Genomic DNA, 15,197 nt, shown 5'->3' with positions numbered 1-15,197 from the left:
CCTTTAATGACAGATTCAATGTGCTCCTAAGGAGTCCCAGATACAGCAGGGTACTAAGGGCACTTTTTCATTGGCCAAGGATTGGGTCAATTATGTGAATTAAAGGTTCCTGTGAATGCTCATTTATGATAATTGCCCATTGTAAAGGTACTGCCTATTGCATCTTTGACGTGGCACTTAAAACTGTTGTTAGTCGGCAGCACATCACCCTGGCAGCAATATGTCAAGTGAATGAAGGATAAATAATCGATTTTCATGCGTGAAAGGCCAAGTACGCACTGATTATCTTGTACAGTACATCTTCGATTGGCACTCATTTACTGTCTACCATTTGCTGATGTACAGTAAGAAGACCCCCCAATTCTATGTCTGACATTACATGACTTGCAGTGTGCATTTTTCAACAGATTTCTCCTCTGCAGGCTCCAGCTCAGGTTTTCTTGACCTACAGGTTAGATGCTAGCTGCTATGATGTCTCTCATACACAGCACACACACAGAAAAGGAGATCCTGCTCTCATACAGTATCTGTCTATAACACACTTTCAGTAGTAGCGGCAACATTGATGGCATTTATGCAGCAGTACTTACTAGTTGCATATGTAGCATCATCTCTGTGTGTATGTGACTTTATTTTTTTTGCCTTTTCCGCTTCCCCCTCAATCTACATAGACACCTATGGGCAGCATGTAACCTGATCCCTCAGTGAGCTTATAGTTTATCTCCTTTGTAGCTCTAAGTTGAGATAGGCATTTTCTGCATTAAGATGGATATCTAAAATGATGGAAATAATAGAAATGTTTTTATTTTTCTAATACAGTTATTACTAGGGTAATATCTAGAATCCAGAGATGTGGTTTGGGCAGACGGGGCTTGTTTGTCAGCGTTACATAAAGAGCATTAACTTCGGCATGGCTTGGCACAGTGTCCTGCAGATGGCATGCCTTAGGTTACTCTTGTTCCTTTAGTTTTAAAGGACTAAAATAAGCATTAGTAGGCCAATGGCAAAAAAACGTAGAAGATGAGTGGTTTCTATTGGCATGGATTGCCTCATTGTGATTGTATTCATTTTTCAGATGAATGAACGCTATAGGTTTCTGGCAGTAAAGCTGTTAGGCTGGTTCCAGACGTGTTCAGTCTTTTCTATAAAACCTAATACTACCCGAGTTAATGTCGAGATTTGTCAGGATGGGATGGATTTAATGTGGCTCTGGGGACAGATTGGTATTTATCTTGGTGACACGGAGAAGTAAACTTACATCTATGAACTCTTCAGAATTATTACATTTTTGTTTGGGTCGTACTCGTATGTGTGAAATGCAGGCTTATAAGACTACTTTCAGATGGTAGAGCACAGTCCATGAAGATCGCTCTGCGTGACTGCTGCATTCCTTGGACTGACCGCTGCTCGTCTGAGCAGAACGCACTACATTGTAGTGATCTGTGGTCCTCTAATTACTGTGCTATCACTTAGGAGAACAGAGGCTGCCGCATACACCATCCAGCTCCCTGATCCTCGTTAAGCCGGAGCCAGAGCATGGCGAAGAGCACACGCTCCCGGCTTTTATCGTCACAGATGCCGTGGTCACATTTGACCATGACATCTGAGGGGTTAAATGTGTGCCATCAGCTTATCGTCATTTGCATACATTTAGAACAGCAGACACCCATCGGCTATGGCGCCCGCTGCACTCGCGAGCATGTCGAGTCCCGACCACCAACGTATATATTTGTAAGGGTTTCAGGAACCGGTTTAGTTCCCATTTATCCTCTTGGACCTATGTCTATCTCCAAAACAAGGAGCTCCTGATGCTGGCTGCCACAACAATAGGGGATATTCAGGGCTCTCTCCATTCACTTCTTTTGGAGTTACAGAAACAGTCCCTAAAGAGTCCTCGTCTGTTTTCTTATGTATCTGGATATTGCCGTTATATACATGTTATGGCGCCCCCTGCTGTTCTTTTAGTTACGTCTCTTCATGTCCACCTAATGTAACCAGTGCTGGTGATCACACTTGTTCAATAACCACCAGGATCCTCGTTTACAGGGGAGCGATTCTGGCATTTGTACAGGTCAGAATCATTAGAATTGACTTCTTCTCACCAGCATTGGACACGTTACATGTATGCTCTGAGCAGGGAGCGCCGTGGCAAGTATAAAGCCGTCATTTCTACACACTGGAGCATTTTTTTTTTTTTTAAGTACTCCAATAGAGAACTTGTTCCATTTAGAGTGATCTAACATGAAATGAGCATTTCATTGTAAGACAACCCCTTTAAGGTCACAGACAGAACTTGTGTGTGAGCGCGGGTGTGTTGCTTATCACAGATGTGACAGCTGCCTTATCTATCAATAGTCTTGTCACAATTCTATGGCCAGAAATGTAATACGCCCTGACCAAGTTAGCTTTGTAGCGTTAAATATTGATCTTACGTCAGGATGTGCTATTTTGCTGTATGATATGTACTTGTATGACTTTGTATGGCCTTTTAGCTACTTTACTATATTTAGGATTATTGGAGATTACATACTACTGTAATTGCCTGTACTTTTAACCACTTAAGGACCACAGGTTTATACCCCCCTAAAGACCAGGCCCTTTTTTACAAATCGGCACTACACTACTTTCACCGTTTATTGCTCTGTCATGCAACTTACCACCCAAATGAATTTTACCTCCTTTTCTTCTCACTAATAGAGCTTTCATTTGGTGGTATTTCATTGCTGCTGACATTTTTACTTTTTTTGTTATTAATCGAAATTTAACGATTTTTTTGCAAAAAAATGACATTTTTCACTTTCAGTTGTAAAATTTTGCAAAAAAAACGAGATCCATATAGAAATTTTGCTCTAAATTTATAGTTCTACATGTCTTTGATAAAAAAAAAATGTTTGGGTAAAAAAAAAATGGTTTGGGTAAAAGTTATAGCGTTTACAAACTATGGTACAAAAATGTGAATTTCCGCTTTTTGAAGCAGCTCTGACTTTCTGAGCACCTGTCATGTTTCCTGAGGTTCTACAATGCCCAGACAGTACAAACACCCCACAAATGACCCCATTTCGGAAAGTACACACCCTAAGGTATTCGCTGATGGGCATAGTGAGTTCATAGAACTTTTTATTTTTTGTCACAAGTTAGCGGAAAATGATGATTTTTTTTTTTTTTTTTTTTTCCTACAAAGTCTCATATTCCACTAACTTGTGACAAAAATAAAAACTTCTATGAACTCACTATGCCCATCACGAAATACCTTGGGGTCTCTTCTTTCCAAAATGGGGTCACTTGTGGGGTAGTTATACTGCCCTGGCATTCTAGGGGCCCAAATGTGTGGTAAGGAGTTTGAAATCAAATTCTGTAAAAAATGACCAGTGAAATCCGAAAGGTGCTTTTGGAATATGGGCCCCTTTGCCCACCTAGGCTGCAAAAAAGTGTCACACATCTGGTATCTACGTACTCAGGAGAAGTTGAGGAATGTGTTTTGGGGTGTCATTTTACATATACCCATGCTGGGTGAGATAAATATCTTGGTCAAATGCCAACTTTGTATAAAAAAATGGGAAAAGTTGTCTTTTGCCAAGATATTTCTCTCACCCAGCATGGGTATATGTAAAATGACACCCCAAAACACATTCCCCACCTTCTCCTGAGTACGGCAATACCAGATGTGTGACACTTTTTTGCAGCCTAGGTGGGCAAAGGGGCCCATATTCCAAAGAGCACCTTTCGGATTTCACAGGTCATTTTTTACAGAATTTGATTTCAAACTCCTTACCACACATTCGGGCCCCTAGAATGCCAGGGCAGTATAACTACCCCACAAGTGACCCCATTTTGGAAAGAAGACACCCCAAGGTATTCCGTGAGGGGCATGGCAAGTTCCTAGAATTTTTTATTTTTTGTCACAAGTTAGTGGAAAATGATGATTTTATTTTATTTTTATTTTTTTCATACAAAGTCTCATATTCCACTAACTTGTGACAAAAAATAAAAACTTCCATGAACTCACTATGCCCATCAGCGAATACCTTGGGGTCTCTTCTTTCCAAAATGGGGTCACTTGTGGGGTAGTTATACTGCCCTGGCATTCTAGGGGCCTGAATGTGTGGTAAGGAGTTTGAAATCAAATTCTGTAAAAAATGACCTGTGAAATCCGAAAGGTGCTCTTTGGAATATGGGCCCCTTTGCCCACCTAGGCTGCAAAAAAGTGTCACACATCTGGTATCTCTGTATTCAGGAGAAGTTGAGGAATGTGTTTTGGGGTGTCTTTTTACATATACCCATGCTGGGTGAGATAAATATCTTGGTCAAATGCCAACTTTGTATAAAAAAATGGGAAAAGTTGTCTTTTGCCAAGATATTTCTCTCACCCAGCAGGGGTATATGTAAAATGACACCCCAAAACACATTCCTCACCTTCTCCTGAGTACGGGGATACCAGATGTGTGACACTTTTTTGCAGCCTAGGTGGGCAAAGGGGCCCATATTCCAAAGAGCACCTTTCGGATTTCACAGGTCATTTTTTACAGAATTTGATTTCAAACTCCTTACCACACATTTGGGCCCCTAGAATGTCAGGGCAGTATAACTACCCCACAAGTGACCCCATTTTGGAAAGAAGAGACCCCAAGGTATTCGCTGATGGGCATAGTGAGTTCATGGAAGTTTTTATTTTTTGTCACAAGTTAGTGGAATATGAGACTTTGTATGGAAAAAAAAAAAAAAATCAGCATTTTCCACTAACTTGTGACAAAAAATAAAAAATTCTAGGAACTCGCCATGCCCCTCACGGAATACCTTGGGGTGTCTTCTTTCCAAAATGGGGTCACTTGTGGGGTAGTTATACTGCCCTGACATTTTCCAGGGTCCCTAATGTGTGGTAAGTAGGTAAATGACCTGTGAAATCCTAAAGGTGCTCTTTGGAATATGGGCCCCTTTGCCCACCTAGGCTGCAAAAAAGTGTCACACATGTGGTATCGCCGTATTCAGGAGAAGTTGGGGAATGTGTTTTGGGGTGTCATTTTACATATACCCTTGCTGGGTGAGAGAAATATCTTGGCAAAAGACAACTTTTACCATTTTTTTTATACAAAGTTGGCATTTGACCAAGATATTTCTCTCACCCAGCATGGGTATATGTAAAATGACACCCCAAAACACATTCCCCAACTTCTCCTGAGTACGGCGATACCAGATGTGTGACACTTTATTGCAGCCTAGATGCGCAAAGGTGCCCAAATTCCTTTTAGGAGGGCATTTTTAGACATTTGGATACCAGACTTCTTCTCACGCTTTGGGGCCCCTAGAATGCCAGGGCAGTATAAATACCCCACATGTGACCCCATTTTGGAAAGAAGACACCCCAAGGTATTCAATGAGGGGCATGGCGAGTTCATAGAAATTTTTTTTTTTTGGCACAAGTTAGCGGAAATTGATATTTTTAATTTTTTTCTCACAAAGTCTCCCGTTCCGCTAACTTGGGACAAAAATTTCAATCTTTCATGGACTCAATATGCCCCTCACGGAATACCTGGGGGTGTCTTCTTTTTCCGAAATGGGGTCACATGTGGGGTATTTATACTGCCCTGGCATTCTAGGGGCCCTAAAGCGTGAGAAGAAGTCTGGAATATAAATGTCTAAAAAATTTTACGCATTTGGTTTCCGTGAGGGGTATGGTGAGTTCATGTGAGATTTTATTTTTTGACACAAGTTAGTGGAATATGAGACTTTGTAAGAAAAAAAAAATAATAATTCCGCTAACTTGGGCCAAAAAAATGTCTGAATGGAGCCTTACAGAGGGGTGATCAATGACAGGGGGGGTGATCAATGACAGGGGGGTGATCAGGGAGTCTATATGGGGTGATAACCACAGTCATTGATCACGCCCGTGTAAGGCTTCATTCAGACGTCCGTATGCGTTTTGCGGATCCGATCCATCTATCAGTGCATCCGTAAAAATCATGCGGACATCTGAATGGAGCTTTACAGGGGGGTAATCAATGACAGGGGGGTGATCAGGGAGTCTATATGGGGTGATCACCACAGTCATTGATCATGCCCCTGTAAGGCTTCATTCAGACGTCCGGATGCGTTTTGCGGATCCGATCCATCTATCAGTGGATCCGTAAAAATCATGCGGACGTCTGAATGGAGCTTTACAGGGGGGTAATCAATGACAGGGGGGTAATCAATGACAGGGGGGTGATCAGGGAGTCTATATGGGGTGATCACCACAGTCATTGATCACGCCCCTGTAAGGCTTCATTCAGACGTCCGGATGCGTTTTGCGGATCCGATCCATCTATCAGTGCATCCGTAAAAATCATGCGGACATCTGAATGGAGCTTTACAGGGGGGTAATCAATGACAGGGGGGTGATCACCACAGTCATTGATCATGCCCCTGTAAGGCTTCATTCAGACGTCCGGATGCGTTTTGCGGATCCGATCCATCTATCAGTGCATCCGTAAAAATCATGCGGACATCTGAATGGAGCTTTACAGGGGGGTGATCAATGACAGGGGTGTAATCAATGACAGGGGGGTGATCAGGGAGTCTATATGGGGTGATCACCACAATCATTGATCATGCCCCTGTAAGGCTTCATTCAGACGTCCGGATGCGTTTTGCGGATCCGATCCATCTATCAGTGCATCCGTAAAAATCATGCGGACATCTGAATGGAGCTTTACAGGGGGTGATCAGGGAGTCTATATGGGGTGATCACCACAGTCATTGATCATGCCCCTGTAAGGCTTCATTCAGACGTCCGGATGCGTTTTGCGGATCCGATCCATCTATCAGTGGATCCGTAAAAATCATGCGGACGTCTGAATGGAGCTTTACAGGGGGGTGATCAATGACAGGGGGGTAATCAATGACAGGGGGGTGATCAGGGAGTCTATATGGGGTGATCACCACAGTCATTGATCACGCCCGTGTAAGGCTTCATTCAGACGTCCGGATGCGTTTTGCGGATCCGATCCATCTATCAGTGGATCCGTAAAAATCATGCGGACGTCTGAATGGAGCTTTACAGGGGGGTGATCAATGACAGGGGGGTGATCAATGACAGGGGGGTGATCAGGGAGTCTATATGGGGTGATCAGGGGCTAATAAGGGGTTAATAAGTGACGGGGGGGGGGGGTGTAGTGTAGTGTAGTGGTGCTTGGTGCTACTTTACAGAGCTACCTGTGTCCTCTGGTGGTCGATCCAAACAAAGGGGACCACCAGAGGACCAGGTAGCAGGTATATTAGACGCTGTTATCAAAACAGCGTCTAATATACCTGTTAGGGGTTAAAAAAAACACATCTCCAGCCTGCCAGCGAACGATCGCCGCTGGCAGGCTGGAGATCAACTCTCTTACCTTCCGTTCCTGTGAGCGCGCGCGCCTGTGTGCGCGCGTTCACAGGAAATCTCGGCTCACGCGAGATGACGCCTATTGGCGTTAGCGTAGCCTGGGGGAGCCGCCGCAATGACGCCTTTCGGCGTTACAGTTGCGGGAAGTGGTTAAAGTGGTTTTCCAGGAGTTCAATATTTACGACCTATCCTAAGGGTAGGTTATCAGTATCGTATCGGTGGGGGTCCGACTCCCAGCACTTCTGCGGTGCTCCGTTGACCTTTGGTGCTTACTCGCAGCATGCCAAGCACAGCGCCGTACATTGTATAGCACAGCGGTGGCGAACCTAGGGCAATACGCCTTAGACTTTTCCTGCCATTGATCAGCCCAGGGCGCTTTGTGAACAGCGCAGGCAGCGCAACGAAGCTGCTACTGCCTGAAACAACCAAATACAGAGGTTCGTTATTTGTCGCTTTGAGCGGGCTGCTGAAGCATTTGGCGTACCGCTTTCAAGATGTGGAGGGGGAGGCTCCTGCGGTAGTGCATTATCTTCACCCAGAGACGCCCGGCAGGGTAAGCGGCTTTGCTGGGCAGTGGTGTCCAGATGTTTCAGTGGGCTTAATAGGGGTCCCAGCTCTGAGACCCCTGCCAATCTATATAGCAAGCAGTCTGAAGGGCTCAGCAGAGCGCTGCTTCTCTTCACTGCTGAGCGCTTTACTGAAGACCGTCTTTGGGACGTCTTCACCCTCCTGCTCTGCAGTGAGGAGAAGCAGCGCTCTGCTGAGTGCTTTAGACTGCTTATAGAGATCAGCAGGGGTCTAAGGGCTGGGACCCCTGCTATCAACACTTTTGATATGCATATCAACAGTGTCAAAAAAGTGTGGTAAATGAATATGTATGTTGGGCAGAGTGCCTGTCTGGGGGTTCTGAACCCCGGGGTGGGGGGGGTGTTTGGATTCAATGCAGGCAGGTTACTGTAGCTAAGAGGTTCGCCATCACTGGTATAGTGGCTTTGCTTGGTATTGAAGCTCAGACCCATTTTCTTGAGCTGCGCCTAAGCCAATGTGAATGCTAAACATGATGTCACTGGCTTAGGAAGAGGCCATAGCGTTCAAACAGCTGATGGGAAGGGGTGCTGGGTGTCCACTGATCTGATCTGATATTGATGACCTTTCCTGAGGAGAGGTCATCAATGTCAAACTCCTGGAAAACCCTTTTAACGCGTAGTGGACCCTTGCCGTATATGTACGGCGCTGGTGGATGTGACATAAGGACCAGTGCCGTACATGTACGGCAGGCTGATCGGGCGGGAGCAGGAGCTGCGCACGCCTGATCAGCAGCACGGACCCGGCAGTCAACACGGCATACAGAGGGTTCACGGAGGGTACAGGTGCCCTCCGCTTCCCTATCGGGTCACCGCGCTGCAGTGGTGGGGACCCTATGGCAGAGAAGGCAAGCCTGATGCCTTCCATAGGCATCAGGGCTTGCCTTCTACGGAAGCCTGTGAGATCAGGATGTATTATAATGCATTGCAGAGGTATCAGACCCCAGAAGTTGAAGTCCAAGTTCATAAAAAAAAAGTTTCAATAAATAAAATAAAAAAATTCCCAAAATAAAACATAAAATTGTAAAAAAAATTAAAAAAAAAGAAAACCAGACATACTGGGTATTGCCGCATCCATAACGACCGGCTCTACAAAAATATTACATGATCCACCCCCTCGCCTGAACGCTTTAGAAAAAAATAAAATAAAAACTGCTAAAACAATTTTTTTTTTTTGTCACCTTAAATCACAAAAAGTGCAACACCAAGCGACCAAAAAAGGCGTATGCCCCCCAAAATAGTACCAATCAAACCATCTCATACCGAAAAACGAATTAGCCCCTACATAAGACAGTCATGACATCAAGACAAAATATGGGTTTCAGAATATGGAGGCACTATAAAAAAAATTTTTTTTCAAAAATGCTTTATTATGTAAAACTGAAACAAAGTCATATTTGGTATTGTCGTGTCCGTAAAAACCTGCTCTATAAAAATAGCACATGATCTAACCTGTCAGATGAACATTGTAAATAACAAAAATAAAAACGGTGCCAAAACAGATATTTTATGTACCAAATTATATGTACCCTAAAATAGTACCAACAAAGCTGCCACCTTATCCCGTAGTCTCCAAAATGGGGTCACTTTTTTGGAGTTTCTACTCTAGGGGTGCATCAGGGGGTCTTCAAATGTGGCATGGCAACTTACAATTATCCCAGTGAATTCTGCCCTCCAAAAACCACATGGCGTTCCTTTCCTTCTGTGCCCTGCTATGTGCCCATACAGTGGTTTATGAATACATCTGGGGTGATTCTGTAAACTACAGAATCAGGGTAATAAGGCTACATTCACACGTCAGTATTTTTCTATAATCCGATTTTCTGTCCGTTTTTTGCGGATCCGTTGTTCCGGAAAATGTTTCCGTATGTCATCCGTTTTTTGCGGATCCGCAAAAAACGGAAGCATGTATAAATTTCAATAAGCAAATAAAGTTGTTTGGATTTCTTGGGGAAAAAAAAAAAATTAAAATGTAATTTCCAGGAACGGATTCCGTATAAAACGGATGACATACGGAATGACATCCGTATGTCTTCCGTTTTTTGCAGATCTATTGACTTTGTATTGTACCAGGATCCGATTTTTCAGGAAAAGAATAGGACATGTTTTATATTTAAACGGACATGCGGAACGGAACAACGGAAACGGACAGCACACATTGTGCTGTCCGTTTTTTTCCAGGACCCATTGAAAATGAATGGGTCCAGATCTGTTCCAGAAAAAACGGAACAGATCAGGAAAGAAAAAACGGACGTGTGAATGGACCCTAAATATTGAGTTTTGTTTGGCTGTTAACCCTTGCTTTGTTACCGTAAAAAAATGGATTACAATTGAAAATGCCAAAAAAGTGAAATTCTGAAATGTCATCTACATTTTCCTTTAATTCTTGTGGAACACCTAAATGGTTAACAAAGTTTGTAAAATCAGTTTTGACTATCTTGAGGGGTGTAGTTTCTAAAATGGGGGCCATTTATGGGTGGTTTCTATTATGTAAGCCCCACAAAGTGACTTCAGAGCTGAACTGGTCCATAGAAAAGTGGGTTTTGGAAATTTTCTTAAAAATTAAGATTTGCTTTTAAGCTTTGTAATGTCCCAAAAAGAGAAAATGTCATTTACAAAATGATCCAAACATGAAGTAGACATATTGGAAATGTAAAGTAATAACTATTTTAGGAGGGATCACTATCTGTTTTAAAAGCAGAGCAATTGAAATTGCGAATTGTTCATTTATTTTTTTTGTAAATTTGGTATTTTTTTTTTATAAATAAAAATGAAATATTTTGACTCATTTACCAGTGTCATGAAGTACAATATGTGACGAGAAAACAGTCTCAGAATGGCCTGGCTAAGTAAAAGCATTTTAAAGTTATCACCACATAAAGTGACACTGGTCAGATTTGCAAAAAATGGCCTGGTCCTTAAGGTGAAAAATGGCAGGGTCCTGAAGGGGTTAATATTCTTCTTGTGAGGACAGTTATGTCTCCCTGTGCTAACCTCAGTTTCTCACCATGTAGTGATGTGTAAGGCCTTGTTCAGAGACGGTAATTTTGAGCTGCTTTTCGGCAGCACTGTGCGTAGGTCAGAGTAGACTTCTGTCACTGGACCAGCCATTTCTTTTAGTTTACCTGTATTTCACAGTGTGGTCCCCCCAGCAGTACGGACTCTGGGGGAAGCAGCTCTGCTTAGATGTCACAGCAGCAAGAAGTCCCAGCAGTTACCACCAGCCGATCATCTGCCTGAAAACAAATCTTCATCCCCTTCTACCTGTCATCTACTTCTATCCCACAATACACCAGCTTCAGCAGGGGCAGACTGGGAACTTAAAGTGGTCCTGAAAAAAAAAAAAAGTGGCCCCAATGTTGTAAGTGGATCACAATTGTCAGACAGCAGGGTAACACAGGTAGATGAGGCATTTTGCGTAATGCACGTGGACAGCTCTATGATAGCAATGCCTCTTCTTGTCCGCGGACAAGAATAGGACATGCCCTATCTTTTTTGAAGGGCCGCGGAACGGAATTACGGTGTGTTGTCTGCATCTTTTGTGGCCCCATTCAAATAAATGGGTCCACACACGTTTCGCAAAATTGCAGAACTGATGCGGGCCCAAAAATATGGTTGTGTGACTGGACCCTAAGCATGTTGCCTGGACTAACACTCTAGTAATGACCCCTTTAGTGACCCTAGTAATATGTACCCAACCAGCGGCAGTAAGGGGGGCTCGGGTTACCCCATGGTCATCAGCCCACTGAGAAAATTCCCTGAGGGGTCTATGGCCAGTTCACCCCTGAGCTTCAGCAATAGTATACCGTTGAAACTTTTGTCCGATGCGCAAGATACACAGGAGCACAATAGACATCCCAGTACTGTGCTAGCAGTGTAAACATTGGGGGCAACACAAGTGGTTATTGCCAATGAAAAACTGTGATTTTATTTAGTTCACTCCTTAATTGGAATCTAAACACATTAACCATTTTCAAAATAAACCTGCTTGATGTGGAAGCGGCATTCGGATTCCCCTGCGATCTGCTGATATCATGGCGAGATGTTGCAGCTGGCCATGTTGTGTTCAATTGTATAAATTAAGTGCTGTGTAATACAGTGCTTATTAAACTATAAGGTGTCCCCACTGATTAGGCCCGCCCCATTTCTGTAGAAGATTGACAAGTCCTTACGTAACGCGTGTTCAGATCAAGTTCACCCATAGCAGGAGCCATTCTTTCTTGGTTGTCTACCTCTGATACATGGACAATGGTTGAAACCTCTTCTTGACGACAAGCTTTACCTTTGCATTAGTAAAATGAAAAGCATGGTGTAGGCTATGAAGCCATAACATTCTGCATTCAAAGATGACCAAGGGAAACATCTACATTTAGTTTGTCTGTTTGGTTTCCTCCTGCATTCCCCAAAACATACCGATAAGATAATATATTTCTTATTAAATGAACCCTGGTTGTATGTGTGAAGTAGGGAAACTAGAGTGAATGATCACTGTCTGTGTATAGGGCTGTAGAGTAAGTGAGATCCGGCTGGTGCAATGCAGGCCCATCAAACGTTGACTAACACCCAAAAACCCCAGCCGAATATAGGACCCAAAGAAGAAGCGCCAAAAACCCCTATAGTGGATCATACATGTTACAGTAATGACACCAATAGAGGTGAAGTATTAGCTCCACTGGAGCCTCAAGTTGGTTCTTTCTTGGACGCCCTGAAGCCTTCTTAACAAGAATTGAACCTCTTTCCTTGAAGTTCTTGATGATCCTATAAATTGTTGATTGAGGTGCAATCTTAGTAGCCACAATATCCTTGCCTGTGAAGCCATTTTTATGCAACGCAATGATGGCTGCACGCCTTTCTTTGCAGTTCACCATGGTTAACAATGGAAGAACAATGATTTCAAGCATCACCCTCCTTTTAACATGTCAAGTCTGCCATTTTAACCCAATCAGCCTGACATAATGATCTCCAGCCTTGTGCTCGTCAACATTCTCACCTGAGTTAACAAGACGATTACTGAAATGATCTCAGCAGGTCCTTTAATGACAGCAATGAAATGCAGTGGAAAGTTTTTTTGGGGATTAAGTTAATTTTCATGGCAAAGAAGGACTATGCAATTCATCTGATCACTCTTCATAACATTCTGGAGTATATGCAAATTGCTATTATAAAAACTTATGCAGCAACTTTTCCAATATTTATGTAATTCTCAAAACTTTTGGCCACGACTGTACACATATAAAGCTGTAGGACATGCTTTATTCTTTTTCATTTCAGCTTTGCTCCATGGTGCCCTGCGTGCCAGCAGATGAAGCCAGAGTGGGAAGATTTTGCAAGACGAAGTTCTGTCCTTGAAGTAAATGTAGCAAAAGTGGATGTGACTGAAGAACCAGGTACAGTCATACACATAAGCTGTGAATGTTCGCTGATATAAGGAGCTGTCACCACTCCTGACACGTCTGTTTTAGTAACTACTTGCCTTCCCCATGTAAGAACAATTCTGGAGCATCTATTTTTATCGCTCTATGTTGTGCCTTTCCTTTATTATTCCTGCTAGAAGTTAAGAATACATTTCAAGGGGTTTGCAATGATGGTCCAGCTGGGTGTTACTATTTGGAGGTGTGCCCCAGCACAGTCTGACACTGGCAGCACTGATTGGATATGTCAGACTGTGCAGAGACACACCCCAAACATCTTAGAACAGTTCAACCTGTCCACACCCTTATCACTTTGAGGGGTTTTTGTGCGCCATAACTGCTCTGTACTCCTGTGATGCTGTTGTATATTCTGACAGGTGGAGCTTCAATTGAACCCCTTCAGGACCCAGCCTAGCTTTGAAAATCTGACATTTGTCACCTTGTGTGGTAATAACTTTGGAACCCTTTTACTTAGGCTACATGCACACGACTGTTCCGTTTTTTTGCGGTCTGCAAATTGCGGATCCGCAAAAAACGGAAGCCGCCAGTGTGCCTTCCGCAATTTGCGGAACGGAATGGGCGGCCCATTGTAGAAATACCTATTCTTGTCCGCAAAACGGACAAGAATAGGACATGTTATATTTTTTTTTGCGGGGCCACGGAACGGAGCAACGGATGCGGACAGCACATGGAGTGCTGTCCACATCTTTTGCGGCCCCATTGAAGTGAATGGGTCCGCACCCGAGCCGCAAAAACTGCGGCTCGAATGCGGACCAGAACTACGGTCATGTGCATGAGGCCTAATCCAAGTGATTTTGAGATTGTTTTTTCGTGACATATTGTACTTAGTTAGTGGTAAGTTTGAGTCGATGCATTTTACCTATATATTTTTATCCAAAATTTACCGAAAATTTGGTAAAATGTCCAATTTTGTAGATTTCAATTTCTCTCTCAAACGAAAAGTAATGCATCACAAAATGTCTAATGTCAAGTCTACTTTTTGTTGGCATTATTTTTTTAGGTTGTTAGAAGGCTTAGAATTTTTGAAGGAATTTTTCAAGATTCAAGAACATATCCAATTTAATTCTGAAGTGAGCTTTTAGGGCTTACCTAATTGAATCCACTCACAAATGACCACATTTTATAAACTACACTGCTTAAAATATTTAAGAATGATTTTAGAAACTTTATTATCCCTTTAGGTGTTTGAAAGGGATTAAAGCAAAATGGAGGTGAAATTTAAAAATTTCATTTTTATTTTTTTTGCGTGCCTATTTTCCATTTTTTTCCAATTACGTGGCAAGGGTTAGAAGCAAAACAAACCTTAATATTTATTACCCTGATTTTGCAGTTTACATAAACAACCCATATATGATTGTAAACTGCTGTATGGGCACACAGCAGAGCTCAGAAGGGAAGGAGCACCATATGGTTTTTGGAGGGCAAATTTTTTGGTCTCACTAGGGGACTTTTCAGGGTCTGATCCTTTTACAATGCTTTATAGTACATACTGTATTGTAATGCATTGTAACTGGGCCTTTGTAAGGCCTTGGGCCGCCGCAGCAACCATCCATTGCGAGGAGCCGATGGGTTTAGAAAGGGAGCCCCCTACCGCAGTAAACCACCTAGATGCAGTGGTCAGCACTTGATCACACGTTTAATATGTGGTCACAATTCAGAGAAATAAGCCTTTTGTATTATCGTATATCCAAATGAACCCCTAGGGGCTCCAGAACGTTGTAATGACAGCTTCACTTTAATTCTTCTTTTCTGAGCCTACCATGTTGATAACGGTTATCGGCGAATCAGGGTTCCAGCCGGAGAGGGAGCGTGAGAAAGAGAGAC

The 15,197-nt window shown here is 42.9% G+C and overlaps 1 protein-coding gene across 1 annotated transcript in view; it reads left to right on the top strand.

Annotated features, from left to right (window-relative positions):
- Nucleotides 1-15,197, top strand: part of TMX4 (thioredoxin related transmembrane protein 4) — a 121,345-nt gene that overhangs the window by 41,741 nt on the left and 64,407 nt on the right. The window contains exon 2 of the mRNA XM_040429855.1: nt 13,213-13,328. Coding sequence (XP_040285789.1) covers nt 13,213-13,328 — 116 coding nt within the window. The remainder of the gene's footprint in view (nt 1-13,212; nt 13,329-15,197) is intronic.

This window comes from Bufo bufo, chromosome 4, assembly GCF_905171765.1.
Source record: "Bufo bufo chromosome 4, aBufBuf1.1, whole genome shotgun sequence".
NCBI classification, from domain to species: domain Eukaryota; kingdom Metazoa; phylum Chordata; class Amphibia; order Anura; family Bufonidae; genus Bufo; species Bufo bufo.
The sequence above is the reverse complement of the archived record's forward strand: the minus strand, read 5'-3'. Positions and strand labels throughout refer to the sequence as shown.